This window comes from Paraphaeosphaeria sporulosa, assembly GCF_001642045.1.
Source record: "Paraphaeosphaeria sporulosa strain AP3s5-JAC2a unplaced genomic scaffold CC84scaffold_7, whole genome shotgun sequence".
Classification (NCBI taxonomy): domain Eukaryota; kingdom Fungi; phylum Ascomycota; class Dothideomycetes; order Pleosporales; family Didymosphaeriaceae; genus Paraphaeosphaeria; species Paraphaeosphaeria sporulosa.
In genome coordinates this window covers 755,733-783,182 of record NW_017253366.1, presented here as the reverse complement: position 1 = coordinate 783,182, position 27,450 = coordinate 755,733, and the positions used below count along the sequence as shown (strand labels likewise).

General features: G+C 54.6%; 11 protein-coding genes and 1 non-coding gene across 12 annotated transcripts; 8 read left to right on the top strand and 4 right to left on the bottom strand.

Annotated features, from left to right (window-relative positions):
• Nucleotides 1-48: 48 nt before the first annotated feature.
• On the bottom strand, nt 49-1,694 carry CC84DRAFT_1218963 (major facilitator superfamily transporter; the record flags this gene model as incomplete). The annotated part of the gene is made up of 4 exons (XM_018183045.1): nt 49-359; nt 410-933; nt 983-1,393; nt 1,450-1,694. 4 exons carry the CDS (start codon nt 1,692-1,694, stop codon nt 49-51), a joined length of 1,491 nt encoding a protein of 496 aa, XP_018034037.1.
• Nucleotides 1,695-2,800: 1,106 nt separating this feature from the next.
• Nucleotides 2,801-4,138, top strand: CC84DRAFT_1123081 (quinone oxidoreductase putative). Its single transcript, XM_018175647.1, has 2 exons — nt 2,801-3,013; nt 3,067-4,138. Exons 1-2 carry the CDS (start codon nt 2,989-2,991, stop codon nt 4,053-4,055), a joined length of 1,014 nt encoding a protein of 337 aa, XP_018034036.1. The 5' UTR covers nt 2,801-2,988; the 3' UTR covers nt 4,056-4,138.
• A 68-nt stretch (nt 4,139-4,206) lies between these two features.
• On the bottom strand, nt 4,207-4,287 carry CC84DRAFT_t65. Its single transcript has one exon. It is a non-coding gene; the product is annotated as a tRNA-Ser (tRNA).
• A 507-nt stretch (nt 4,288-4,794) lies between these two features.
• Nucleotides 4,795-6,462, top strand: CC84DRAFT_862627 (uncharacterized protein). Its single transcript, XM_018187680.1, has one exon. It carries the CDS (start codon nt 4,957-4,959, stop codon nt 6,208-6,210), a length of 1,254 nt encoding a protein of 417 aa, XP_018034035.1. The 5' UTR covers nt 4,795-4,956; the 3' UTR covers nt 6,211-6,462.
• Nucleotides 6,258-10,019, bottom strand: CC84DRAFT_1149247 (calcium-transporting P). The gene is made up of 4 exons (XM_018176666.1): nt 9,515-10,019; nt 8,285-9,446; nt 6,951-8,240; nt 6,258-6,903 (listed from the first exon to the last, which is right to left on the bottom strand). Exons 1-4 carry the CDS (start codon nt 9,635-9,637, stop codon nt 6,359-6,361), a joined length of 3,120 nt encoding a protein of 1,039 aa, XP_018034034.1. The 5' UTR covers nt 9,638-10,019; the 3' UTR covers nt 6,258-6,358.
• A 729-nt stretch (nt 10,020-10,748) lies between these two features.
• On the top strand, nt 10,749-12,721 carry CC84DRAFT_1095863 (uncharacterized protein; the record flags this gene model as incomplete). The annotated part of the gene is made up of 2 exons (XM_018174638.1): nt 10,749-11,009; nt 11,063-12,721. The coding sequence occupies 2 exons, from the start codon at nt 10,749-10,751 to the stop codon at nt 12,719-12,721; spliced, it is 1,920 nt and encodes a 639-aa protein (XP_018034033.1).
• Nucleotides 12,722-12,851: 130 nt separating this feature from the next.
• Nucleotides 12,852-15,508, top strand: CC84DRAFT_862570 (uncharacterized protein). The gene is made up of 5 exons (XM_018187679.1): nt 12,852-13,952; nt 14,046-14,288; nt 14,338-14,429; nt 14,540-14,978; nt 15,027-15,508. Exons 1-5 carry the CDS (start codon nt 12,981-12,983, stop codon nt 15,381-15,383), a joined length of 2,103 nt encoding a protein of 700 aa, XP_018034032.1. The 5' UTR covers nt 12,852-12,980; the 3' UTR covers nt 15,384-15,508.
• A 464-nt stretch (nt 15,509-15,972) lies between these two features.
• On the top strand, nt 15,973-19,618 carry CC84DRAFT_1149243 (uncharacterized protein). The gene is made up of 4 exons (XM_018176665.1): nt 15,973-16,360; nt 16,445-18,395; nt 18,496-18,883; nt 19,160-19,618. Exons 1-4 carry the CDS (start codon nt 16,358-16,360, stop codon nt 19,200-19,202), a joined length of 2,385 nt encoding a protein of 794 aa, XP_018034031.1. The 5' UTR covers nt 15,973-16,357; the 3' UTR covers nt 19,203-19,618.
• Nucleotides 19,619-20,558: 940 nt separating this feature from the next.
• CC84DRAFT_862525 (uncharacterized protein) lies at nt 20,559-21,017 on the bottom strand. Its single transcript, XM_018187677.1, has one exon. The coding sequence runs from the start codon at nt 20,878-20,880 to the stop codon at nt 20,623-20,625; it is 258 nt and encodes an 85-aa protein (XP_018034030.1). The 5' UTR covers nt 20,881-21,017; the 3' UTR covers nt 20,559-20,622.
• CC84DRAFT_862526 (Rho GTPase activation protein) lies at nt 21,018-23,789 on the top strand. Its single transcript, XM_018187678.1, has 4 exons — nt 21,018-21,359; nt 21,412-21,545; nt 21,596-21,844; nt 21,892-23,789. Exons 1-4 carry the CDS (start codon nt 21,155-21,157, stop codon nt 23,644-23,646), a joined length of 2,343 nt encoding a protein of 780 aa, XP_018034029.1. The 5' UTR covers nt 21,018-21,154; the 3' UTR covers nt 23,647-23,789.
• A 998-nt stretch (nt 23,790-24,787) lies between these two features.
• On the top strand, nt 24,788-25,843 carry CC84DRAFT_1165866 (uncharacterized protein). The gene is made up of 4 exons (XM_018178815.1): nt 24,788-25,092; nt 25,216-25,280; nt 25,352-25,394; nt 25,573-25,843. Exons 1-4 carry the CDS (start codon nt 24,912-24,914, stop codon nt 25,686-25,688), a joined length of 405 nt encoding a protein of 134 aa, XP_018034028.1. The 5' UTR covers nt 24,788-24,911; the 3' UTR covers nt 25,689-25,843.
• A 401-nt stretch (nt 25,844-26,244) lies between these two features.
• Nucleotides 26,245-27,227, top strand: CC84DRAFT_1260776 (uncharacterized protein; the record flags this gene model as incomplete). Its single annotated transcript, XM_018185009.1, has 1 exon — nt 26,245-27,227. The coding sequence occupies exon 1, from the start codon at nt 26,562-26,564 to the stop codon at nt 27,225-27,227; it is 666 nt and encodes a 221-aa protein (XP_018034027.1). The 5' UTR covers nt 26,245-26,561.
• Between the last annotated feature and the right edge of the window lie 223 nt (nt 27,228-27,450).

Below are 27,450 nucleotides of genomic sequence, written 5' to 3'. Positions count from 1 at the left end.
GCCAGTACTTGTGTCTCCTTCCACCAGGATACCTGTACTATGCACATGTTACAACTTCGCAGCGACAGCAGCTTCTCCGTGACCCAACACCTTCTCCTGTGCGTCCCCCACCTTCTTCTTGTCACGCGAGCTGAGCCACAAGATCACTGATATCAACACAAGCTGTGCAACCGAAGTTGCTAGATTGCTCGCAAAGCCACCTCTGAACCTCGGCGCATCAGTCGCAGCATACTGCACCACCTGTGTGCCAGCCATGATGCCTTGTCCAATAGCGTTCATACTCGCAGTGACAACTGCACGCTCCTCAGCATCGCCAGCCATAGTGACAGTAGCCCAGCCCATCGTAAGTGGGGAAAGCGCTGCATCAAGTCAGTCATTACCGAATCTTCGGGTGTTGCGATCAGCTCACCTCCTTCGAATCCTGTAAGGATGAAACCCGCAAGTCGACCAGATTCACCAACGTCCCAAGAGACTAACAGTGCACAACCGACGATCACTGGCAGAGTGACCACATATGCAGGCAGCCAGAATCTCCCCGTCTTATCTGCGATGATACCGCACGTGAGCGCAACAATGACGCTCACTGCTGTGGCAATAGTGGGTAGAGTGTTGATACGCACAACTGAGTAGATCTGGCTGTTCGCCTTCAGATACAATGAGAACGGTGAGCCACTAGGCAGGAAGTTCTGGTCCATGATGGACCATTGCGCGACAAAGAGGTACCAATGCCATCGCGCGAAGACGCGACGGAAGATAGATCGCGATATCTTGAGTTGCGGGGGCGCAGTCTTCCCGGCAATGCGCTTTTGGGCAAAGACATGGTCGGAATCAGACAGAAAGCGCGGTTTCTTTCTCGACGGTACGTCTGGAAAGATGTAGAAGCCTAGCAGAGATATGGGGAGTGTGATGATGGCGTCGACAATAAAAAGCCACCTGTAGCAATTAGCTCGATCCTTGCGAGATACATGCCGCAGTGACTTACCTCCACCCGCTCAGTCCGTGAACACCGTTCAGATTTGTATAGGCGGCCGCTTGCAAGTACCCCGCGAACATCGTTCCCAGCGGAGCGGCGACGTAAAACAATGCAACACGTCTTCCAACTTCAGAAGGCCTGTACCAGCTTCCAATGACGTAGATCGTGCCTGTAAAGCTACAGCACTCGAAGACACCGGTAAAGAAGCGCATTGCATATACAGTCTCGACGTTCTGTGCCCAAGCCAGACCAAATGTTGAGAGGCCCCAGCCTACTTCAAGAATCGGCAAGACTAGGTTCGCTGGGTAGTGCGTCAGGAAGTAACATGCCGGAATCATGAAAGTACAGTACGATGCCCAGAAAGTCGCCGTCAAATAGTTTATCTCATTACCGAAGAGATGAAGCTCTTCTTTCATCCCGCTGTTTTTGTGTAAGTATGCAATCTCAGTGACGAGATCAGCGTCTTCTTTGCTCACCTAACATAGGCATTTGTGAGAGACTGTTGGTCGAGGTATTTCGTAAAGAACGACAAACATCCGAATATGAGAATGCTGAGGTCGAGCTTGAGTACAAGTGACTTCTCTTCTGCCGGCATGCCTTTTGGATACCATTTCAACGCTGTCATGAAACGGATCCATGCATTCTCGTCCTCAGCTGGTCGTGCATCAGAATCAAAGGACGAAGTGACGCCGATGTCGGTCTCCTCAGACTTTGACACCATGACAGGCCAGAATGAATCCAATTTCGGAGCGTGCAGCGCACAGTTTTGGTGAAGTCGTCGAACGCTGCGTGTAGTGGAAAACCTGCAGCACAGACTGATCAGATCGCGGAGAACAGCGCCTTTTGTATCACGCAAGGAGTACTTGCGGTAAATGTTCGGAGCCTCATACAAGTCGTTCGCTCAGAGTGGGGATGTCAAGCATTTAGTGTATACGTTTTACATGGTGGTGATGACGCGATTGAGCTGCACCAATGCCTTGACTCGCTGCTCTCCCGATGTATAGAGTCAGTAGGTTGCATCGGTGCCAGTCGAGGTGTTCACTCCATGTTTTCGCACGAGCCGCACGATAAGTAAACCCGAAAAACCGAATAAAGGCACATGAAATCTGTTGGAGTGAGTTGCGCATCTTAAGTCGTGAACCACCTCATATTCATTGAGCGCCCAACCATCAACAAAATGCTCTCACTACTTCACTTTGGATAGGCGGTCTTTCCGCAAGCTATACAAATCAATCCAGCCCAGAGATTCCGTTGATAAACCTTGGACCGCTTGTAGATGAGTGGGGCCAGAATGCTCAACCTGCCCGCCACCAATGCCTCGAGACTTTATAGCTGAACGAATCTCAATCCCATCGCATCGTCATTCGCCTATCTGCTAGTAACCGCTTTGTCCGCTCGTCTCGTTTTCTCCTCCGGAATAGTCTGGCGAAATGGTCTTATTTGTCATGCTCCGACCTTCAACACTGGAAGGAACAAGAACCTCGTGTAGTTGTGTGCAGTCAATCGCACTGTCGCCAACATATCTTCTGGAAGGGTATCAGGAGCTCATGATGGACATAGCCTTTAATCATGAATCATTTGCGAGCGTTCCATTGTCGTTCTCAGAAGATGAGTTACGTATGGAAAAGTATCCGGCACAATGTTGCTTACCAACAATCCCTTCGCTCTGAACATCGTTTGTTGCACAAATTTGCCTTCCCAGGCGTTAAACGCGCAAGAAAGCAATTGGTAATCTGCTTGTGCAGTGGAGCGTTCCAATTATAGCACATGTTTGGACCCCGCTCTGGCTGGGTGATCTTGGGATACCCCGCTACGTCATGACCGACAATTCGGTGATGCGGAAATGCCTCGGAACAACAGCATCCACATTGTCTCAAAGCCCCACGCTGCCGCGGCCTCACTTTTCCTTCAAAAACTGATACTTCTTCCTAGTTTGAAACTTTCAAGAAAGCTATTGCCGATTAAAATCAAACAAGTACGACAATCGCAGATACAACGCGAACTCTACACTCACCATGTCGGACACAATGAGAGCAGTGGGTCAGTAGCTGCTACAATTTTTCACAAAGCTCCAAATTGACTCGCATCCACAGACATTGAGGGTGGAAAAGGCCCTAGATCCGCCTTGCACATAGCCAATGTCGAGCGTCCCAGGCCCGCCGCCTCGCAAGCACTCGTGCGCATCAAGGCGTTCGGCCTCAACCGGATGGACCTACTCCAACGCGAGGGCATGTACCCCGTCCCGCCAGGCGCCTCCAAGATCCTCGGCGTAGAATTCAGCGGCATAATCGAAGAGCTGGGCGCCGACGGCGGCGGCAAAGAAGGCTTCAACAAAGGCGACGAGGTCTTCGGGCTGGCCTACGGCGGCGCCTACGCAGAGTACATCGCCGTCAGCACGCACATGCTTGTGCGCAAGCCGAAGGAGCTGAGCTGGGAGCAGTGTGCGGGTATCCCGGAGACGTGGATCACAGCGACGCAGGCGATGTACTTGATTTCGAAATTCGCGCCGGGAAAGACGATTCTGTGGCATGCAGCTGCGTCGTCGGTGTCTATTGCGGGTATTCAGCTTTCGAAGGCGGATGGCGCGGCGGCGATATATGCGACCGCGAGGCAGGACGAGAAGTGCGAGTTTGCAAAGGAACTCGGTGCTGATGCTGCATTCAACACCACCACGCAGAACTGGGCTGAGGAAGTACTCAAGGCAACGGATGGCAAGGGTGTAGACATAATTGTTGACTACATCGGTGCACCGTACTTTGGGGACAACCTCAACGCGCTTGCCAGGGATGGTGTGTGCGTTAGTTTGGCAGTCATGGGCGGTGCGAAGCTACCCGAAGGTGTGGACGTGAGTGCTTTCGTCAGGAAGAGGATATCGTTTGTGGGCAGCAGCTTGAGGAGTAGAGATGAGGAATACCAAGGAAAGCTGCGCGATCAATTGGTCGAGCATGCGCTGCCGCGATTCAAGGATGGCAGGTTCAAGATCCCTGTGGAGAAGGTGTTTCCGTGGGAGCAGATCCAGGATGCGCACCAATTGATGGAAGAGAACAAGACGAAGGGCAAGATCATCTGCACGATTTCGTAGGCTAGATACACTTGTCCAGATCGCAAAACCTTCTTAGCGTAATCAAGCAAAAGCGACAAGTGCAGCATAGCTGCCTAATTGCCAAAAAAAAAAAAAAAAAAAAAACCGAACGTTGAGCACTGCCTCAACTCATCACAAACAACAAAAAGATCGACGTGGGCCAGATTCGAACTGACGCTCCCGAAGGAACAAGATTTCTAGTCTTGCGCGATAACCACTCCGCCACCACGCCGTTGATTCAATCGTACTGGTAATCATGTGATTGATATAATATTTTGCATAAAAATAATATATCATCTTTGAATTTTATTTCACTGAAGTCTACCTCGAGAAGCCTCTGTCTCGATACGCTGACGCCGGCGCTTCGTTGAGAATTTTGGTAGTGGGATGGTGTATCCCGCTATTGGCTAGACTTAGGGCAAATTTCTGGTGGAGGCTACCGTTGGTACGCCAAAACATCACTAAATGACATCTCTGCTACGTCTGCTTCAAGGGCCAAGCCGGAAAACACGTTCTGCTATTAGATAAGGCCATATCAGAGGTGTGGAAATTGAAAATGAGGGTGTGGCATAGCGAGATAGTATGTGAATTATCTGACTCTTGTCAACATTAGTTCCCTTCGTTTGTGGAGCATTTCGTCATTCTTTTTTGTCCCAACTGATTAGTTAAAAGCGTATAGGAAATTCTTAAAAGGAAGGAGCCACGTATATCTGAGAGTAAGATTTTGCGACAGTAAACTCTTGGGCAGCATGCGGCGGCCTGGTGCCCTCCCCAATCTGGCGGCGCTAGCGATGGCAGCGTGGAACTACACCAAATCGATCGCAGGATCGCGTGTATAAATACACCAGCAAACAACAACCTATCAGGATGAACCTCAGTTAAAACGCTAATCCAGCCTACAATGGCCCATCCCTCTCTCAGTGGCTTACCCCTAGAAATTCGCGAGAGAATCTACGAAAGCCTCCTCACAAATACCCCATCTTCTACAGCCGGTCCATCATCCGTCCCAGCATCCCCTCTCTGCACCCTCCTCACCCTGAATCGCCAAATCCACGCCGAGATAATCGCATTCCTCAAATCCCAACTGCTTGTCCTCCTCAAAACAAATGACCCAGAATTCATCTCAAAAACACTCACCACACAATGGGGCCCCAGCACCATGACCTTCGTCTCACAACTTCGCTCCTCAGACTTCTCAGTCCAAAAAGACGCCGCCAACGCCCCAATTGCCATGGAGCTCGACTTCCACATGTTCATGTCCGACAAAGAAGCTACCAGCACAGCGGCATTCCTAGTCCCCGCAAGTTCACTCAAGATGATGGTGGACGCGCAGGGCAGTCCCAGTTTCTACATCTGGACCATGCAGGCGGAGCTCGCCGTCAATATGGTAGATACGTTTTCCCACACACAGGACGAGGCTGAGGAGAAATTGCTGCGGAATCCGTATACCACCGGCTTCCTCCGGCCCTCCTTCGTTGGTGTCTCGACAACAGGCGTAGCCCCGCGCACCGCCACGCTGCTCCGCAAAAAGCTAAAGGGGAAATATGAGGCTAGCGGGCACTTGAGCAAGCTTCAGAGCCTGCTGAACTGTGCGGCGGACCGCGCGGAAAACGGCTGGGAAGCTGCGGCGAGAAAGCTCGGCATGGCGAGGCGGTATGCGGAGATGGTGTGGGAGAACCACGAGGAGTGCATGGCTGCGGGAACGCCGTTCGATGGGATTTTGCAGCTGTGGTTGATGCACAGTAGTGTGTGCGCAGGGACTGTACAGGTGCTGCTGAACATAGCGACCGGGGCGCCGATGGGCACAGTACCTACCGGAAACAAGCAGGAGGATAATGCTGTATTTGTGGAAGCGAGGAAGGCTGCCGAGGAGGCGATTAGGTTTCTGACCGCGAGGCCTGAGTGGGGTAGGCCGAGAACAGCGGAGTTGCCGCGGGCATTGCTGTTGGTGAGGAAGAGCAAGGCGAAGCTCAGCTTTAGGACGCATGCGGCGTGCAAGGGGATGGGTGATGTGGATGCAGCCGTGGGGTATCTGAGGGAAGCGTTGAAGTACGAGCCGGAGACTAGTGACATGCTGCTAAGGAGGATTGAGGGGCTGAAGGAAGAGGGCGCAAGGGATGCAGAGGATGCACAGGGCGTATTGAAGTGGGGGTGAAGGAGAGATCTAGAGATACATTAGCCATGCGATAGCGGCTCCATCACATGACCAGCATTTCCGAGACATGAAAATGCTCATTACTATTCTCTATTCCATGCCCGACAGCCTACTATCCAAGCCTGCCGAAGCCTTCGACACCACAATATCATACACTAGCGCTATATCCCCCGGGCATGCCTCTACTCAGCCCCCTCCTCTTCAACCATTTCCTCGCCTCATCTGCCCAAAACACACAGCTCGCCACCGCAACCAGATGCACTATATCCAGCAGCCCCAGTGCCTCCGTCTGAAAAATGCTCTGCAGCGGTGGAAAATAGATAACCATAAGTTGTCCCAGCAAACTCCCGGCTACCGCATAATTGAACATTTTGTTGCCGAAGACTTGGATTTCGCCAGCGAGGACGCTCTTGGATTCAGAACGACAGGTGAGTGCGTTGAACATGTCGAAGAGGACGAAGCAGGTGAATGTCATGGTAGTGTCGCGGGCGGTGATCTCACCATCATCGCTCATCTCGCGGTAGTAGGTGAAGAGGGTCCCGAGCATGATGATGGAGGCGGATTGGAGGACGCGCTGGATGAGGGCGCGCGTGAGGACACGCGCTTGGCGGGGGCGCGGAGGACGCGACATCACGGCAGGGTCGACGGGTTCAACGCCCAGGGATTGCGCGGGTGGGCCGTCCATAAGGATGTCTGTGGCGTATTAGTGGGGCGTAGTGATCGCCGTTGGGGATACGTACTTATCCAGAGAATCTGCATGGCGTTGAGCGGATTCTGGAAACCGAGGAAGGTGCTGAGGAGGACAAGACTTAGTGCTGCGGCGGATGTGCTAAGCTGGAAAGTGATGAAGTTTTGGATGTTGTAGAAGATGCCCTTGCCCTCTTCGATGGCGTTGAGGATAGTCGCGAAGTTGTCGTCAGTGAGGATCATGTCGGCAGCTTCTTTTGCGACATCGGTGCCGAGACGTCCCATGGAGATACCAATATCTGCCTTTTTCAGGGCCGGGGCATCGTTGACACCGTCGCCGGTCATCGCTACGACGTCGCCACGAGCTTGTAGAGCGCGCACAATCTTCATCTTGTGTTCCGGACTGGTACGGGCGAATATCGAGGTTGTTGCGATGGCTTGTGAGAGCTCTTCCTCGCTCATCTGATCCAACTCATCCCCGCGTATGACGGACCGTCCCATGGACGAGTTCATGGTGATCGGCATACCGAGCTTTCTGCCAATTGCAACCGCCGTTGTCTCGGCATCTCCAGTGATCATGATAACCTTGACTTTACCAGCCATCAAGCGCCGAATGGCCTTTTCTACCCCCTTTCTGGGAGGATCGTTCATGCCTACGAGGCCGGCAAACACCAGGCCTCGATAGTGTTCGTCATCACCTAGCGCCGAAACACTGGAGGGTGCCGGTGATGCTGCGCCACTGGTCCCCTTGCGGCCAGACTTGGAACCGCTGGCAAAGCCCAGCACTCTCAGCCCATCTTGGGCCATTACGTCGGCGGCCTTGACCGCTTCTTGTTTTAGACCCTGATCCAATGGCACCTCCTGTCCCTGAGCATTGACATACGTATCGCAACGATCGAGCACTTTTTCCAAAGCACCTTTGATATACGCCACATCCGGACCAGGCGCCAGGTCGGCACCCGCACTCCCACTGATGACAACACCCATCCACTTCCTCTCGGAGCTAAAAGGTGTTTCATATAGACGAGTGCCGAGTCTCTCTCTCACGTCGTCTTCACTGAAAGCATCGAGGAGGTCCAAAAGAGCAACATCAGTCGGTTGCCCGACCCATCGGCTCTTCGCTCCCGAGTTGTCGTCGCCAATCGTGGATGATAGAACGGCGGCCGTGGACGCTGCTTGAGGCCCCACAAGCCGTGCGTTGTTAACGATGTTGCCTATCCGTAAGATATTGCGTGTTGGAGAGTCGAGGGCTTCCGAATCATGCTTTTTCTTCACGTCTATGGGGGAGAGCTCGTCAAAATGCCAGATTTTGGTCACTGTCATATGGTTTGTGGTCAAAGTGCCTGCACCATTAGTGACTATTCGAGAATAATCCGCATGCACATACCTGTTTTATCGCTGCATACAACATTGACAGATGCCAGTGTCTCGACACTTGGCAGACGGCGCACAATGGCATCTCGCTTCGACATGCGAAGCACGCCCAGAGCGAGAGTAACGGTGACGATGATGGGCAGGCCCTCGGGAATAGCAGCAACGGCCAGGGAAACGCCGATTTGGAACATCTCCAAAAACTCCCATCCTCGCCAGAAGCCTAGCAAAATGATGAATGCAATGACGCCAAATGACATGTAGCTCAACTCTTTCCCCAAAGCGTCCATTGAAAGCTGCAATGGAGTTCGCGGGCTCTCGATCTCTTGAAGCGAGGCAGAAATAGCGCCAAACTCAGTGTTGCCGCCGGTACCAATCACCAAGCCTTGTCCGTAACCAGACCGGACCAAAGTTCCCATGAAAGCGATGTTTTTCTGGTCATTCAAGCGGATATCAGCGCCAACGGTGCCAGCAGCAGGGGACGCGTAGAAGGGTGATTGCGGCCGCTGAAGGCTATTCGCGCGCTCGAGGGCGTCTGGCGACTTGGGAACGGGTTCGTTCTCTCCCGTTAAGTTGGATTCATCGATCGTAAGGTCGGCAGCGTGGGTTATTCTGATGTCCGCGGGGATACGGTCGCCGGTGTGGAAGAGCACCAAGTCACCCGGTACTAGTAGAGTGGCAGAAATAGTGCTCGAGCGGCCTTCAGCAGCCTCCAACGAGGCTGGTGTATCCTTGACCTCGTCCAATCCCTCATTCCCAGCGCCCACGCCGTTTGAGACCCGACCACTTCGAGATTGCTCCGCTCCAGCGCGAATAACATGCGCGGAGTGAGGAACAAGCTGGTTCAGAGCTTCCAGTGACTTCTCAGACCGGTACTCTTGTACGAATCCCACAGTCACCACGATTGTTACTGCGGCCGCTATGCTGACGGCATCGTCCAGGTTGCCCATAACAAGAGACACGGCAGCCGAGCCGAGCAGCAACAGTATCAGTGTCTCTTTGAATTGTTTGAGAAATCGGAGCCATAGGGGCTCAGGGTCCTCGTGAGGAAGCTCGTTGAGGCCATGGGTATGGATTCGTGCTGACGCGGTGGACGAGGAGAGGCCGCGGGCTACTGACGTTTCGAGTTTCCGTGCGGTTTCATGGGAGGATAGCAGGGAGAATTGCGACGTTATTGACTGTGAGGACACTGCGATTAGCTCAATGCGCGACCGCGTGGCCGTGGCAGCACAGGCGGGCAACGTACCGATGGTGTTGACCGTCGGTGCGGCTCTGGAGGGGACAGCAAGGGCGTTGCTGCACGGGGGGCCGAGTCTGGGCCATGAGAGGGGTTGTACAGCGGCAGCGACGGCGTAGAGACTCTAGACATGTTTGCATGGCCAGAGGCCAAAAGCCAATGATGCGTGACGCTCTGAGCGGAGGCCGAGTACGCGGCAGGGGCAGCGACAGGGAAATTCGAGGAAGCCCTGGTTATCTCATGGATGCTGACGGAGGATATGGCACGCAGCGAACGGTGGTAAGGAGCGAAAGGACGGCGGGGGCCGGGTTCTTTGAGGAGCAGACTGATCGATCTGGCTTGATGGATTAAAACGTAGGCTAGACACGACCCGGGCGCCTCAGATGGAAGACCGGGGGTCCAATTCCTCTCGCGGCAGTTTCACGACTCAGGTCGCGTTTGGGAGCTGCGCAGAGAATCACGTGGCCGTTTCTTACGCAGCTCTGCAGCAGGTAGCGCCCTCCGTGAACGTCTGAAGACGATGGTCTTGGATGTGTGCATCGCTGGCCGTGGATCACTGGCTTGGCGCGGCCGCGTTAGGCCATGCGGGTGCTGCATGTGGGCGCGGGCCTTCCCACGTCCAGTGACTTCGTGTTTTCGCGCTGCGTATTTGGCACGTCACTTTGCGGTGTGCATCTCGAGCATGTCGGTCTTCTGGCTTCGGGCCGGAAGGCGACCTGGAGCGTCTCATGGTGCTGTCAAGGCCATGCTTGCTTGCGCCACGAGGTCTTGATGCAGTGGAATGCTCGGAGCATGAGGCATTCCGGGGCTGCGCCGCATCGCTGGCCCGGCCCCGTTCAGCCATTGTTATACGCATAGCTAGACATACAGACAGTGTAGCAGTCAGGTAGCAGGAGAAGTAGCTCATTTGCTGCTTTCGCAGATGACATAATCGAAGCGGACGCCTCGGGCCCGTGCGCTCCCAGCCATCCGTCGGGGAGGAGCCAGCCTCAACCTTGGATGCGACTGCAGTGAACACCGCACACCCACACACGCCCGACCCATCGTCTCTCACCCTCGCTGTCATTGCGAAAGCACGGCGCGCGCCCGGCGCTTTCACCTACGCCGCCCGCGCACGCGACAAACACGTCGCGTAGACCCTGGCCGCCGACGCGCCGCCATCACAACAACAGCCTACCAGGCGCGCAGATAACTCCACCCACACTTCGGCTCGCGCTCTCCCACCACCACCACCGCCACCACCATGTTCTACCCCTCCGAACTGCTGCAGCGCTCCGGCCCGCTGGCCCACGTCTGGCTGGCGGCCAATGCCGAGAAGAAGCTCACCAAGCAGCAGGTCCTGCAGGACAAGATCGAGCAGGACATCAACGAGATCATGCGCCCCCAGGCGCCCTTCTCGCTGCGCTTGAGCGGCTCTTTGATGTTTGGCGTGGTGCGCATTTACCACAGGAAGGCGCGCTATTTGCTCGACGACTGCACCGACGCGCTTCTGAGGATCAAGATGGTAAGCTTGCTTCGCCATCGCGTGGCTATAGCGCGGAGGCTGACTGAGGACAGGCCTTCAAGCCCGGCAATATCGACTTGCCCGCGAACTCTCACATTGCGAACCCCGCCGCACTCATGCTGGCCGATGCCATCACCGACTTTGACCTGCTTGCGCCCATGCCTGACCCCTCGTTGCTTCTGTCCCAGGCTCTTGACTTGCAGAACTTGGGTCTTCCGAATCTCGGTGGTGATTGGGACATGGATAGCAGCCAATTTCTTTCTGGCAGTATCGAACAGCCTCGACGCGCTGAAGCAGAGATTTTGGGCGAGGAAGAAGATCTGGGAATTGATCTTGGAGAAGACTTTGACTTAATGGCTCCATTGGACGAGGGCACTAGCATCGAAATTGGTCGTGATGCGCCAGCTGCACGATCCTTAGAGGAGGAATTTGGAACCGAGATCGGAGACAAGAGAACAGAGTTGGAGGCGGAGGCCGATCTTGGACTTGATCTCGGCGACGACCTTACCGAAATGCCCGGCCGTCCCGATATCACCATCACCGACACAGACGTCCCCATGGGCGGTATGACCGAGCTGGGTGATCTTGACGAGCCCGTGCTCCCGGAGGAGGAGCCTCTGCGCGAGCGCTCAGCGTCGCCTCTGTCAGAGCTCGGTGAAGAGGAAGAACGCGCCCTAGAGCAGGAAGTGAGCGTTTTTCAACCTGCCGCTGAACAGGAGCCAGAGGAGGAAGAGGAGCAACATCAAGCCCGTGCTAAACGGCGAAGAGTCATCCAGCAGGACACCCAGACGCAGCTTTCCACCACCGAAATCCGCGAACAGCAAAACAACCGCGAGGACATCCTCAAGCCCGCCTCATTTTTACCCCGAGACCCGCTTCTTCTGGCTCTCATGAACATGCAGAAGTCAGGTGGATTTGTATCAAGCATCCTTAGAGATGGCCGAAGCCAAGGCTGGGCGCCAGAATTGAGGGGTATCCTCTCCTTGGAGGTTGTGTCTCGTCCAGCACAGAAGCGAAAGCGCGATAGCGCGGTTGCTGATGTTGCTACTGCGGACGAAGCACGGGCATCTGCAGAGCGGACACCCCAGTTGGAGTTCGAAGAGGACCAGCTTGAGATTGAAGAAGGTGGCGGCCTTGGTGGCGACACTGAAATTCAAGCAGAGGACGAACACTTCCAGTTACCTGCAGACGAGCCTGAGTTCATTCCTCAAGAGGAAGAGGAGGAGGTCTTCTCACCTATTCCGGACGACTTCGATGTCACAACGGCTCCTCTCCTCCACCCTGCAGATAGCGGCGTCGTGTCTCTAGAGACCAAGCATGCTGTCCATCTTCTACGACAAGTCTTCGGCGATGCGGCTGAGACAAGCGAGGAGGAACGCAGGAACACAGCCGTCTCGTTCCAGGGCATGTTTCCCGAGACCACAACGGCAAAGCCCGACATCGCTCGCATGTTCAACGAGATTCTTGTCCTCGGCACCAAGGATGCCATCAAAGTCGAGCAGCAGACCACAGACAACGAACTCGGCGGACCGATCCGCATCCGTGCCAAGCGAGGCCTTTGGGGTTCATGGGCGGAGACCGACGTGTCCGGCGCAGAAGCCATTAAGTCGGCGGCTGCAGCTGAGGCTGGTCCCTCCATCAGAGACGACACTCAAACGAGTGCTACATCTGCTGCACCTCTTCCTTCTGCCGAGATCGCCGTAGAGACTTAGATAGATGAAAAGCTGGGGTCATTTATATGTTGGTTTGGACTTGGCGGTGAGCATTCAATGGCGAGCGGCGTTGGAATACCCTTTGGGTTGGATTGGGGGATCATTGTATGGGTGTTGATGGTGTTTTGATAGGGACGATTGTATTTTTGTGTCCGGATCATGATTTCTCCAATGCACGCATTTTTTACATAACTATTCTTTTGTCACTCTTTGACATGAAGAATTTCGATGATACAGCTGAAAGGTTCGGGAAGGTCTAATGGCATTTGCGGTACCCTGGACACTACGATTGGCTCGAACCACAAGCCACAGCTTGCGCCTCCTCCCTGCGCGCGACTGCAGGACCCAGCCTTCAGCCTCGTGTCGTACCTCAACTGGACGTCGTCGGTCCAGTGTCAGCATGGACCCCATCTCCCTGACTGCGGGTTGTGTCGCGCTCGTAGCCACTATCAGCAAAACCTCAACAATCGTCACAGGCTTCGTTCGCGAGGTGCGCGAAGCGCGTCACGGCTTGGATGTCGTGTCACGGGAGCTTTCATCTTTGCAGACCGTTCTGGGACTATTGGCTGAAGACGCATCTCAGAACAACCCAGTATCGTTCCCAGACGCTCTACAGGCTCAAATTCACGGGATCATCACCAATTGCAATGAGGTCGTTCTGGAGATGAAGTACAGCCTAACCAGACATGAGAATTCGAAGTTGGGTCAGGCTGGATACTGGACCGTGGGTGGTGGCAAAGGGCACATGGCGAGGTTGAGATCTACATTGGAAGCGCACAAATCGGCGTTGGAGATTGCGCTCGACATGATGGCCATCATCATCGCTAGGGATACAAAGAAAGACACTTCGCAGATTCTGGATGTTACTGCTGCGATACGAGAGGACACAACACAGATTCTGGAAGAAGTTGCAAGATTAAGAACGCAGCTGCCGAGGAACATAGCGGGAGAACAAACAAACGGAAATGAGATGCTGCGACGGTATTTGGATAGTCTGACCTCCTACGCTGGAACGGTGTACGATGCTGAGACGGACGACCGAACGCTGTCATCACGTTCCGCCTCACCAATGCGAGCCAGCGAAGAAGTTACGAGTACTTTGACTGCTACAATATCAGAGAAATCTTTCAAGGTTGCATTGATACAGCCTGCCACGGTATCTAACGGCGATAGCGAGTCCCTTGTACTGTTGCCAACAGCGAGTGCAGCCTCGTCCAGTAAAGAAGGCAAGGTTAGCAACAAATCATCATCATACAGCAAGATAGAGCATTCTCGGTCGCCAGATACGACTGAATTCAAATCGATAGAATTGACAGAGGATCAGATCAGATTATTTTCACAAATAACACCGGCCGATCACCGTCTACGAAGTGCGCGACCACACCCTCGTCTTAGTCCACCTGAAGGCGCACTCGAACCGCAAGCCCCTCCGAGTCCTAGTACACCTCTCAGGCTAAAAGGTCATGTAAAGCACCATAGCGATGTCTCTTCCGGTAGTCCTACACCGAGGGCCACTGGTGTACCGACGCCAAACTTGATACCACACTCAGAAGCTCTTATACAAAAGGTACGTGCAACGCACGCTCGGGGTGATAGGAATCTCAACAAGTGATTAGGACAGTCAATGCTGTGTCATCGAACACGCTGTGCATGCAAAGATGTCTAGCGCTCTTCCTCCTGATTCCGCTCATGAAAGTAAGACCTACAGGTAGGTCACTGTGTTCTAGGCTCGCCAATGCTTAGCTCTTTCCCAAACTATGGCATAGAATAAGAATTGGCGACAGTGCCTGAAAATTTAAACTGACGATAAGAGTCTAGACATACTCAATTCACAACCCTTCCCGGCCGAATCAGAGATTACTCGCTGCGTCAAGCCCCAACTCTATCAGACGTTCTCATCGTAGTAACTCGACCGAGGACAAACGCAGACTACACGAGCGATGATCTAGCTCGGACGCTCCGGAGCATAGCGGGCAACATTAGACAACTCAATCATCTATCCTGGCGTCAATTTACTACATGTATAGTGAGCCGACACAAGGTTGCTTGCTTCTACGAAGAGATGCTCCACCACCTCATGGGCGTTAGATATGCCGGAAAAGGTGGATTGAAACCAACATCCAGCGAGCGCGTGCTACAGGCCAGAAAAGTGAAGAAGAACCAGGAAGTCCCGGGTATCCTCGACAGCAGGGACAAGAAGAGCACGCGTACACCTTTGGCAGGGAACGATGATCGTATCATAGCTTCGTTGACCGAGGTACCTATCCGCGCTCACATTGTACCTTCCGAGCTTAAGCGTTCGCAGTATACGTCCTATCACACGGACTTCAAACCAAATGGTACGCTGCCCAGTGGCATCGGACCACCCCTGAACCTTCTCTACCTTGAATACGCACTACAGGGTGAATGGGAGACATTTATTCGCGATCTTGGCCGGTTGCTAGGCGCGCGCACATGCATGCTAATTGCGGTTGGGGACGAATTCGGAGACGGAGAGTTGGCGCAGCATCACGAAGATGTTCTAGGAGAGAAGGGGACTAAGAGGAAGGAGTGGCACTATGCGGGTCTGCCGAGTAGGCGATATCCGCGAGACTGGAGGTGCTTCGTGAAGAAGGATTTGCTGATGGATTTGCCAGAGTATGTCCCTGCGAGGAAACCGTAGGTTTAGAATGGATTAAAGGTGATGGTTGTAGACCGTAGATGCCGCGAAAACGTAGATCCCGTTCATTTTTTCAACTTGCGCTCTTTGGTTAGGACCAAAGATGCTAACAGCGCTGATCATCTTGTCTTGCTTCCAACGCGTCACCATCGAGAGTAGTCGTAATTCCTCCAACGATATGCTGGCGCTGGTTGTTCGATTCGGCTCGCCCCAAACTGAAGGCTACAACTACACCGCTACCCACTTGGTACACTAGCAACCTAGTAAACCATTTTTACCGTTGGAATTGCCCAACGGCCCATCGACATACCGAATAGTAGCCTGTACTGAGGGCGAAAGCAATTGAGGTAATTGTGAAGACCAAGCTCGATTGACGAAGCCTGAATAGACCCAGTCTATCTTCCGAGGTAATGGCAAGAAATATTTAAACTGGTAGAACATGTGTGCACATGCGCTATGAGTTGCGTGCAGTAGCGCACCGGCGAATGGGGATGGGGATGCGGCTAGCTTGGGCAAGCGCAAGGGCCGGGGCACACGGAAGGCACAATTGGGCATCATCGCTTCCCGTGAACCATATGCACACACGAGGCGGTGAATGACTGGCTGCATAATATTATTCGGTCGCGCAGTCCTCCAAGACTCCTTCTCTCTCATGCGCCTTGCTCGACCGTCATTTGCCATGTTCCAGCTCCCTGTCACTTGCAACCGCCACTGTGATACTTTTGCTGGCGCAGCGTTGTTGCGACGACTCGATCCACGACCGCGGCCTTAGCATCCCACGTATAGACTCGTTGTCGCACAACATCGTATGTGTTTGTTACTAGACAGCATGCACGGAATCGCACACTGCGCAACATTCGAAATTCTGCCCCTCTTCTGCTCCGCTCTTGGTTCACGCTGGCCCATGCAATACCAGATACATTGACTGTACAGCCACTTCTGCCAGGATCGCCTGCAACCCTGCGCGAACACGTAGCATGGTGGGTAGAATAGCCACTCCTTAAATCCCCACTTTCCTCGATTCTGCGCCTTCTGTCCATACTGATCTGTGCTACGCTTCACAGACAGACCGCAGAGCCGCTGTTGACGGCGCCTTTGACCGTACCCGACACCATAGCCCAGCTTCAGAGACTCGTTCGGCTTTAATCCAGAGCAGCCTTGGCTCGGATGTTTCAACTGCTTCTGCGAATTTTCGACGACGCTCTTCGCATACAAGACCGGCTACAGATGTTGCGGCTGAATATTCGTCCAGGTCATGGTTAGGCGCCAATGAGGACGACATTTTTAAGGCCAAAAGAGGTCAGACCAAAATTCGTAGAACCACCAATGTTCCAACCGTCGCTTCCTCAGAGCTCTCCCCGTCGGACACAGGAAAGGAAACAGGCGGTTTCCTACCAAAGCTCGGTCGTATACTAGAAGGAAAGGAGAGCAAAGCCTCCAGACAAAGGCGAGACTCTATTGTCAGCTCAATGGATGGCCATACCCCACGCCGTGGGAATCGATCCGTGGATGCCGCTGCATTGAGGCACCGCTCGGTCAGGCAAAGAAAGAACCCAATGCAACGCGTTGAGAAGAACCTTGCAAATTTGCACAACCCATCTCTGATTTCTGTCCTTTCTGGACTCACGCATCAATCTAACGCGTCAAATGAAAGCAACTCGACAATCACCCAACAGTCGTACGACAAGAAAGTAATCGCCAAGCGAAAGCCTATGAAAAGCAGGACTCAACCTCCAGCGAAGAGGCCGAGCTCTACACGTGACTCTACAAGCATGGCATCGCCAAGTGTGTTCCAGTACATGGACCCGACAACGGAGCCAGTCGCGTTCAACCAGAAGCAACACCAGGCAAGCCATTCATCAAGTGCTTCATCCTCATCCACGGATTCTGAGCACGATGATGTTTCTTTGACCGCCGAGGATCCGGTGGTCGAGTCACCGCCAACCTCGCCAGCGTCAATGCGGAGACCAAATGCCGAAGACTCTTACGAAGATGATGAGACTGACTCAGAACCACACCCGAATTCAGGACCCACCCTTCAGCCCACTGTGAGTGAACCGACAGACGACAGCGAGGGGCAGGACGATAATGCTGAGGAGGACGACGAAAGTAGCAGTGATTCAACAGGAAAGCAAAATAGCAGAGCCTCAACTGCTGCTAGACCTTCACGTCGGGCGTCTCCCGCGGACCGCATGGCTTTGGAGCGTGTGCCCCCGCCGAGAGTTCCTTCTACAGCTTCCTCTCACCACTCCGACCGTCACATAAGGCGTCTTAAGCGGCAGGAACAGGCCCTCGCTGAGCACATCCTGCAAAATCCCCAACCCCATAGGGACTTCCACTTCACGGGAGCACCATCTCCACACTACCCTCCGACAATGCCTCTCTACGATCCGTATTCCCAGTCGGGAGCTTCACCTGTCAGCTTTGCCCCTACAGCACACTATGCTCCTCCAGCGGCCCCTCCTCCACCCCCACCTGCGCCTCCAGTATCACAAGCGATAGGATACTATTCGCCTCCCCATGCACCTTCAGCCCCATACTCACCAGGGTATGACAACCAATTCGCCGTGGCAGCTCGGCCACCGATGGCTTCTAGTGCAGTGGCACAGTCCACTCAGGCTCAATACTCGCCTATGCAACCACACTACCATCAGGTCCGTCCACCAGGACCGGATTTGTCCAAAACCACCATGGTTGGGTACGAGCTACTTGCAGACAAACTGAGCAAGGGTTCGGAGGATAGTCAAGCCAAGTCTGGGGAAGAAGCTGTAGCACCTATGTATCGAAAGTTCGAAAACCTTAACCATCGTGTCCTGCTCCACCTACAGGACGAAATCGCGGAACTAGAGGAGGAATTACGCTATCTAGACGAGTGCATTGCGCAGTGCTCGCCGAGAGATCATGCGGGACGCCACCACCCTGCGTCTCGGCGCGGCGATGCACGCTACGGAGGTGAGCTGCATTACCGGAGGACAGAATTGCTGGGACGCATCTATCTGAAGCTGGGGCAATACAGTAAGTTTTCGCGGTTTCTTGATAGACTATGATGCATGAAACGAAAGTGTCGTTCATGTGAACGGTGACCTTGCTGTCATAAAGCTGACCTTGCGTGCAGATTCAGCACTGACCTCTTTTAACACCATGGTGAAAACGTTGGACCCCGCCAACGCCGAAGATGTTCAGGCCTACCGTTCATGGATGGAAAAGTGCACACCGATTGACCATACGGAAACGAGGTTTCTGGAACACAAGAACGATTTACTTACAGTCTCCGAGGGAGGGTCAGCAAGCACAGTTGGTGGCGTGATACCCCGCCAATCTGGAGCAATATGGCTTCCGCTGGTGCTCGTCCTGCCTCTGATGGCATTCGCGATAGTGCCCGGCTTGCTCGGGAGACTGGTCATCTTAAGCTTGACTGGGGCGGCGATCATGAAGCTGATAGCGTCCACCAAAGAGCTGATGGACATGATGACGGCTCATGAGTGGGCAGGTTGTTTCTCTGTGTAAGTTGACTGTTTATTTGTGTGTATGCCAGTGCTCGCATGAACCGCTGGAGCAAACGCCATGACCAGTTAGGACGCAGCGTCGCGAATTGGCGCCTGCGGGGGTCCTGACTCCTCCGCAGCTCAGCTTGTCTATCGTTGCTGCAAGGGTGTTGTCACTCCCTATCGAAGTGCATCCAAAGGACGAACGACGTCCGTTCGCTTTTACCCGGCCGTCCCCACCCCTTACCTACGTCAGTACTGCCCTTTGCAAGCCATAGACTGATAAACGTGTAGTTATTTTGGATTTATGGCGCTTCTTGCGGCATTGGCTCACTGACTCGAGCGAACGCCACTGCGGAGTCGATATTGATCGACCAGGCACGCGCGCCGCACAGACAGGTACGGCCGCGACATGGCTCTCAGGGACCGCGGCACTTGCTCGGACATTGCATGTTATAGACTTTTTTTTTTACGAGTCCTTTGCTGCGCATCACAATTGTTTTTCTTATGCGTTTATGAAGCGTGGATCTGCACTGCATGCTTGGCGGGGCGATAGACGGACATATCTGGGCACGATCACTCGTTAGGGGTTTCCTCTGCGGGGAGCGCTATGCAATGGTGTGCTGACGATGGTGATGATGGGTCCCTGACGATACGGGCGTTCGAAGAGAGATGTTCGGATAAGGAGCTTGGCGTGCAGAAGTGAGCGGAATGACCGGCGCAATGGACCTGCAATTGAGGCTTCGACACGGGAGCCACTCCAAGTTTACCTGATTCTACGTGATTTAGTGCCAGCTGCAGTGCGGTTGTCGGCAGCGGAAGCCACCTAATGCGGAGGCTGGCGTGACCAAGACACGGATTGGTATATTGCAGCGATGCCGAAACTTGCAACGGTGACTCTTTGCGGACTGACTTTACTCGCGTACTCTACACGAGGCCGCAATGGCGCGGCGAGGCAATATTGACTGAAGGGCCCGCCGAGACAAGCGCGGGGGAGGATGCGCGTGATGGCGACTGGATTCAAACCTACCTGTTTCTACGAGGATGGCAGCGGCGGCCATGTTTCCGCAGTGTCAGATCAGTGGGCTGCGAGTGTCACTGTAATTGGGCAGGGACGGTCACGGTGGTGCAGCAATGCTTGTGCGACGAGACCTGGCTGCGTCTGCTCCATGCATCCACGGCGCCGGGCCTGCGTGAGCGATGGCGCAGCGGCTGTCATGCGGCGGAGACGGAGAGGACGCAGGGCGTGGTGAAGGTCGGCATGCAGTCGACGATCGGTATCTCGAGGCCCCGCGCGGATTTTGGGCTGGCCTCGCGCTTCGGCTGATTGGCATGGTGTAGCCAGGCACGTCGTGTAGCGCCGGGCCCAGTGCGCCCCTTGCCCCCTAATCGCACGTCTACGGGCAGTTTCAGATGGGCTGTGCGGGCGTGTGGAATCGAGAGAGAGGGCGTTTGAAGGCTGCTTGCGCAACACGCGTCCGCAGTCAATGCGTGTCCGCTCTCTGTCCCTGCTCGCTCTGCGTCTGCACCCTCCCGCCGCTCCACCTGCGCCGAGCCGTGCCCCTGTTGCAGCGTTTGTGGCCGACTAAACCCGCCGGAGACCATCGCCCTATCCTGAAACACGTCTAGGACCATCCGTCCGACCACCTACTGTGTACTTACCAAGCGACCCGCTCTCCTGCACCCTCCCGCCGACACCAATTCGCACCGGGCGCCGCTGAACGCGCTGGTGCTAACAGAACAACAACACCCAACTCCTATTGCGCGCAACACACAGCATAGCACAACACAAGCGCACTCCCTCTGCTGCCCACGCCCTGCCTGCCTGGTCCGTCTGAACCCCCGCGCCCGCTTGCGCCTGCCCGCGACCACACCAGCGCACCTTCCGCCGCCTGCGTCCCAGCCTGCGCCTGCCACTCTGCTGTACTAACCGCGCACCACCACCACCACCAGCGCCGCAGCAATCTCGTGCCCAAAGACCCTGACGCCTCGCGCTGGTCGGACTGCCCCGGCATTCTCGCACGCCCACGCCCACTGACCGCACCACGCCCGCACTCAAAGAAGACCCGCCGCACTGCAGCCAACGAGCCCCTGGGACGCGGACAAGGCGACACACACCGCGACGCCAGGCGTGTGGGTGACTGCTGGTGGCAGCGTTACACGCGTACCTGAGTCTGCTCCTTTGTCGCCAATCACCCCGCGACAGCTCGTACAACCGCATTCCTCTACCACACCCCAGGCCGCGCCTGCCCCGACAAGCTCCTCGCGCGCCGCCCACGAGCTCTCACCATGGCCGTCTCCATGCTGCACGCCCCCTCGCGGGCCTCGACGTCGTCCTCGTCCTCCTTCATACCCGTCTCGCGCCAGAACACAATGTCGTCGCATGATGGCTCGCGCTCGGTGCGCCAGTCGAAGCGCTACTCGGTCACTGCACTGTATCTGTCCATGTCTGCAAAGGACAAAGACTTGGAGATCGAGGACGACTTGGCCAAAGGTACAAGTGGCTCCAACATGCAAGCGTGCAGCAGATACTAACTTATGTGCAGCCCAGAAGATATTGCGGGAACTCAAGTCCAAGATCTCGTCGCAGTCGAAGAAGAACTTCGTCCTCGAGAAAGACGTGCGCTATCTGGATTCACGGATAGCACTGCTCATTCAGAACCGTATGGCTTTGGAAGAGGTATGTGTTTTCCCTCCGCGTATGATGGTTCAGCCTAATCCTACGTGTAGCAAAACGAAGTCGCGAACCACCTGGATGACGCTACCGAGCTGCAAGAGGGTTTCTTCCCGAACGACCAGAAGACACAGCAGTACGGAAACTTGCTATTCTTGCTCCAGTCCGAGCCCAGACACATCGCGCATCTGTGCCGTCTCGTTTCCATGGCCGAGATCGATGCGCTACTCCAGACAGTCATGTTCACGATTTACGGCAACCAATACGAGAGCCGTGAAGAACATCTGCTACTTACAATGTTCCAGGTACACTTCCCGTCGTGCGGCAACCCATCATAGCTAACGAAGACTAGTCTGTCCTGACGTATCAGTTTGACAACACACCCGATTACAGCTCGCTTCTCCGTGCCAACACTCCCGTTTCTCGCATGATGACTACCTACACCCGACGAGGCCCCGGTCAAAGTTACCTAAAAGTCGTCCTGCAGGACAGCATCAACTCACTGATCGAGCTTAAGGATCTCGATTTGGAAATTAACCCCCTCAAGGTGTACGAGAAGATGGTAACCGAAATCGAGGACCAGCAGGGTACTCTTCCTCCGAACCTGCCCAAGGGTGTTACTGCTGAACAGGCGGCGGAGAACGAGACCGTTCAGCAAATCATCGCTCCCCGTTTGACGATGCTAATGGAGATTGCCAACAACTTCCTGACCACCATCATCAACGGACTGGAAGAGACACCTTACGGTATCCGATGGATATGCAAACAGATTCGAAGTCTATCGAAGCGAAAGTACCCAGATGCGCAGGATCAGACCATTTGCACGCTTATTGGCGGCTTCTTCTTTCTTCGGTTCATCAACCCGGCCATCGTAACTCCGCGGTCATACATGCTCATCGATGCTACCCCAGCGGAGAACCCTAAGAGGACACTGACGTACATTGCAAAGATGCTCCAGAACCTGGCCAACAAGCCTTCATATGCAAAGGAGCCATACATGGTGAAGCTCCAGCCCTTTATTCAGCTCAACAAGGAACGCATCAACAAGTTCCTGCTTGACCTGTGTGAAGTCCAAGATTTCTACGACACTCTGGAAATGGACAACTATGTGGCGCTTTCCAAGAGAGATCTTGAGCTTTCCATCACTTTGAACGAAGTCTATGCCACACACTCCCTGCTAGAGCGACATGCCGGGGAACTGTCCAAAGACGACAGCTCGCATCTTGGTGTCATTCTGGGAGAGCTTGGGCCTGCTCCTGCGCAGCTCCCCCGCAAGGAGAACCGAGCGATTAACCTTCCTTTGTTCAGCAAGTGGGAAACGCCCATTGACGATCTGACTGCTGCTCTTGACATTACACAAGAAGAAATCTTCTTCATGGAAGCCAAGTCGACCTTCGTGATGATCCTAAGGTCATTGCCACCAAACAGCTCCATCACCCGGAGACCACTACGACTTGATCGCATTGCCGAAGCGGCGGCCACCACAAAGAATGACTCGGTCATGGTAAAGAAGGGTATTCGCAGCATGGAGCTGCTGAGCCAGCTACAGGAGCTTGGAGTCGTTGACAAAGAAGATGGCTTCTCCCTACTTCGCGATGAGGTTGAACAGGAACTCGTGCACCTTGGCTCCATGAAGGAGAAGGTTATCGAGGAAACCCGGAAGCTTGAGGAAGTGTTCCGCACCATTCGCGATCACAACGCCTATCTCGTCGGCCAGCTCGAGACATATAAGTCGTACCTCCACAACGTCCGCAGTCAGTCCGAAGGCAAGACCAGGAAACAGCAGAAGCACCAAGTACTGGGACCATACAAATTTACCCACCAGCAGCTTGAGAAGGAAGGAGTCATTCAAAAGAGCAATGTGCCTGAGAATAGGAGAGCTAACATCTACTTCAACTTCACCAGTCCATTGCCGGGGACCTTCGTCATCTCCCTCCACTACAAGGGCCGCAACCGTGGCCTGCTCGAGCTGGACCTGAAGCTGGACGATCTGCTGGAGATGCAAAAAGACAACCAGGAAGATCTTGATCTCGAGTATGTCCAGTTCAACGTCTCCAAGGTGCTCGTGCTCTTGAACAAGCGATTCGCTCGCAAGAAGGGCTGGTAGAATCACTCCCTTAACCCTGCGACGACGCTATGATACACCATTTCCTCCAGCTCCGTGCCTTTTCGATGTCATATATGACGCACGTAATTCTCCGACTTTCACAACCATGAACGTAACACATCTGGGAGCCAAGGAGTCCGGAGCATTGGGAAGTTTGCTTGTTATTCAGTTCTTTGAGGATACCCCTGGGCGGTGAGCGACTATGATCATCGAAAATGAAAGGCGGACTACGGATACGAAACGAATTGAGAATGAGCAGAAAGAGGAGGGTCTGTCCAAACAGCAATGCCGGATGGCCGTTGCTGTGAAATGCAGAACTTCAGGTGGTCAAAGCTTCTCCTTGTCATCTATACCGTTTCCCTTACTACATCTTCGCATCTCTCGCTTCTAATACGCAGTTTTGCAGCATTCGAGGGATGGCACTGGGCTGGGTACCTCGATGGGCGATTTTTCTTTCTTTCTTCCTGTTGTTCGTTATTTGAGTTCGTGCTTTGTTGTTTCTTTTCGTGTCGGCAGGACCGAGTCGAATGCTGTTGAGGATTGTGGGCTTTTAGTTAACAGACGATATCCCGGGTGTAAGATAGGGGAGGGTTCATAGCGAGGTGTATGGATGATGGAATTGGGTTGTACTGCTGAAGAGACTGCTTCCTGTGATTATGACTGTGAACATCGTGATTGTGATGGTGAGGGTGCTGGCTGACCAGCCCCTGCAATCGATCAGCGACGGCTGTACTCGGGTTGTTTCGTGCATCCATGCGCTAGTCTGGGTGTTAGCATGACGATAGCTGGTCACATGTTGATAGTGCCCAAGATAAGGGCTTGCGAGCTGCGCTGCCTTTGTCTTTGTTGAGATTCAGGGACGCCGCTCGATCATGGATTGGCAGTGGCGTGATTTGAGCGGAGCAGTTCAGAGTAGCAGTGCGTGTACTCGACTGCTGCGGAATCTGACGGCTGACGGCGTATCTGTTCGGCCAGCAGCACCCCTGTCGTGTTGGAGGCGCGGCTGCTTGCGCAAGTGATCGCCAGGCGGAAACGAGGCGTTGTGGCTGTGATTGGCTCGGGGCAGCTTGGAGGGATGACTGGACAGAGCTGGGTACCGTACTTGGCCTGACTTGACTTGACATGCACTTGTCTTGCGGCTTTGACTCTTCCTCTACACTCATACTCCCGTTCCCGCTGGTAGACTGCGGGAGAGTACTCGTATATCATAGCATTCCATTGTCCTACAGTGAACGTACCAGACAACGGAGATACCGGCTGCAAGTATGTCGAGCAGCACCGCAATCGCCATCCCGCAGCGCCGCAGGAAGCAGAGCCGCGGCGGCTCCAGCGCGAACGCCTCGCCCGCGACCAACAGCTTCGAATACGGCAGCTACGGCAGCGTGAGGGGGGACGACAGTGCAGCGAGCCCGAAGGCGGGCGCCGAGCGCAGGCCCAGCTTGATGTGTATGTCCTGTCTCCCACTGCCCGCGAGTCACGTCACAGCACGACATGGCCTCCCAACAACACACTACTACTTGCGGTGCGCAGCGGTCATGCAGGATAGGAGATGCTAATTGAAGCGTACAGCGCCCGCGTTTTCCCACGCTGAGCACACGGTGGTTAACATTGGCAACTCGGATATGCCGCGGCTGGTACGTTGGCCTTGGTTGGAGCGCGGCCTCGTGACGCCGAGCAGGGGAAGCGCACCGCTGACGGAGAGCAGATTACGTGCGTCAAGGCGTCGCAGGGCTTCGACTGGAATCAGGGTATGTTTCATGTTTTGTTCCGAGTCTCCCCTCTTCCCCGAGTACTGTTTCAGTTTCACACCGGTCGAAGGCTGGTCGCCCGAGGGTGGGACTCGACTCGCACTCCACACGACAAGAGCACGACGGAGGGATGTATGTGCGTTACCCAGCTTGGCTAATGTGTTGTTTGCGTGAGTAGAAATCTTCCTCCCGAGCTACGCCAACTTCGACTTCGACGACCTCGAGCGCAAGCAGGATCCTGTGCAGGAGATTGTGGTTACGGATGAGGAGAGGGAGAAGATGTTTCCTTCGTAACAACATGCTGCATCTTATGGAAGGACTTGCATGCAAGAGGCGCTATTGTACACGGAACGGAGCGTATAGGATTGGATTGGGTGGCCGACGTCTTGCATACGGCATGGGCGGCGTGCCACCATCGGGGTTTGGATACTTGTGCTTTTGATTGGGATTGGGACTGGTATGGGAAGGCGTTCGGGTGGGTATTCTCGTTCTTTTATGGATTATGGAATACGATTATGGATACAGGCATTATGGGTGGCATTCATTTCGGCGGGACGGGATGGCTGGAGTTGATAGAAGGTGGTTCACTTTCCACTCTATTTATCTTTGCAATGTACATCCTACAACAAATATATCTCAATTACTAAACTTCTACCACACATGTGTACAGTGCACAGGAGAAGGCCTTGTCGTTATGTATAGGCGCTTTTCCACCGCAACCAGTTCCGAGCAGTCGTGGCAGGTGGGGCATGACGACAGCCAGCGTTATCGAGCGTTATCGCTATCATCACGTGGGCGCGCGATCGACGCCGCGCCCGGTGCTAGGCTAGCTCCCGCATCAACAAACAACGGAGACGCACAAGGTGAACTATTTACCACGACAACCGGCGACGCAACAACATACCGGACGCGACTGCGCGAGACTCACGGATATATCGCGCACGGCCAAAGATTCTGAGGGCGAGATTCAAAGCGCTGGACGATAGACGTGCAGCGCATCCACCCCACTCGCGCATTCCGTCGCGCATTCACGACGCCTGGCTCGACGTTGGACGCAACAACGCAAAACACCGCGCTCGCCCACAGCGCGAAGACACCGCACCTTTGATCAAAGAACGCCAACACCGACGCCCTCCAGTCGCACGCTTGCGCACCCCACAACACACAATGGACCCCGAGCACCGCAAAATCGAGCTCCAATCCCCCGCCGATCTGTCCCACCTCACAACGCAACTCCGCACCCTCGCCCGCCAAAAGCTCGACCTTCACCTCCCCCCTCAGCCCGACACTTCGACCCCGGACGACCTCCGCGCACAGGTCGAAGGCCTGGTGGATGCCTTCGTGGCCCAGCTGCTCGCCGGCATGCGCCAGAACATCAGCATCAACGGCGTGGACGTCATTCCGCGCGGCGCGGTCGATGAGAATGGCGAGATGGTTGGGGTGGTGGAGGACGAGGGGGAGGTTGTGATCGAGGAGTTTGAGGCGTTTGATGAGAAGCTGAGGAAAAGGGTGGGTGCGGCGGTAGAGAAGAGAGACAGACTGGTTGAAGCGATTAGTAAGCATAGGAGGGAGACGGGGAGGGCGGCGGCGAGGCGGTGGGAGGAGGAGTGGGTGAGGAGTGGGGAGGGGTTGGTTGCGCCCGTAGTACAAGGGGAGCAGGATGTGGATGTTGGGGGTGTGGAGGCGTTGAAGAGGCAGGAGGAGGTGGAGAGGGCGTGGGGAAGGGCCGTGGAGGGATTGGGGAGGTTAAATGGGGGGTTGCCTGAGACGAGGGCGAGGCTGGAAAGGGCAGGGGAGGTGGTGGGGTATCTTGGCGGGAAGAGGGAGGGTTGAGTGAAGGCTTTGGTGTGTGTTGTCATTTTGGGATTGGAGTTCAGGGTTCCGGAGATACCCGCAGTTCAATTTGTTTTGGTCGTTCGTTTGACATTAATGGAGCTCATCACTCAATCCATTCGCGTGTCCATGTTACAATCGTTGACTCTTCGCGAGCTTTTGCAAGCCGCGGCAAAACGCAGCACGGGAACTCGTCGGCATGCCGAAACAGAGATTACAGACA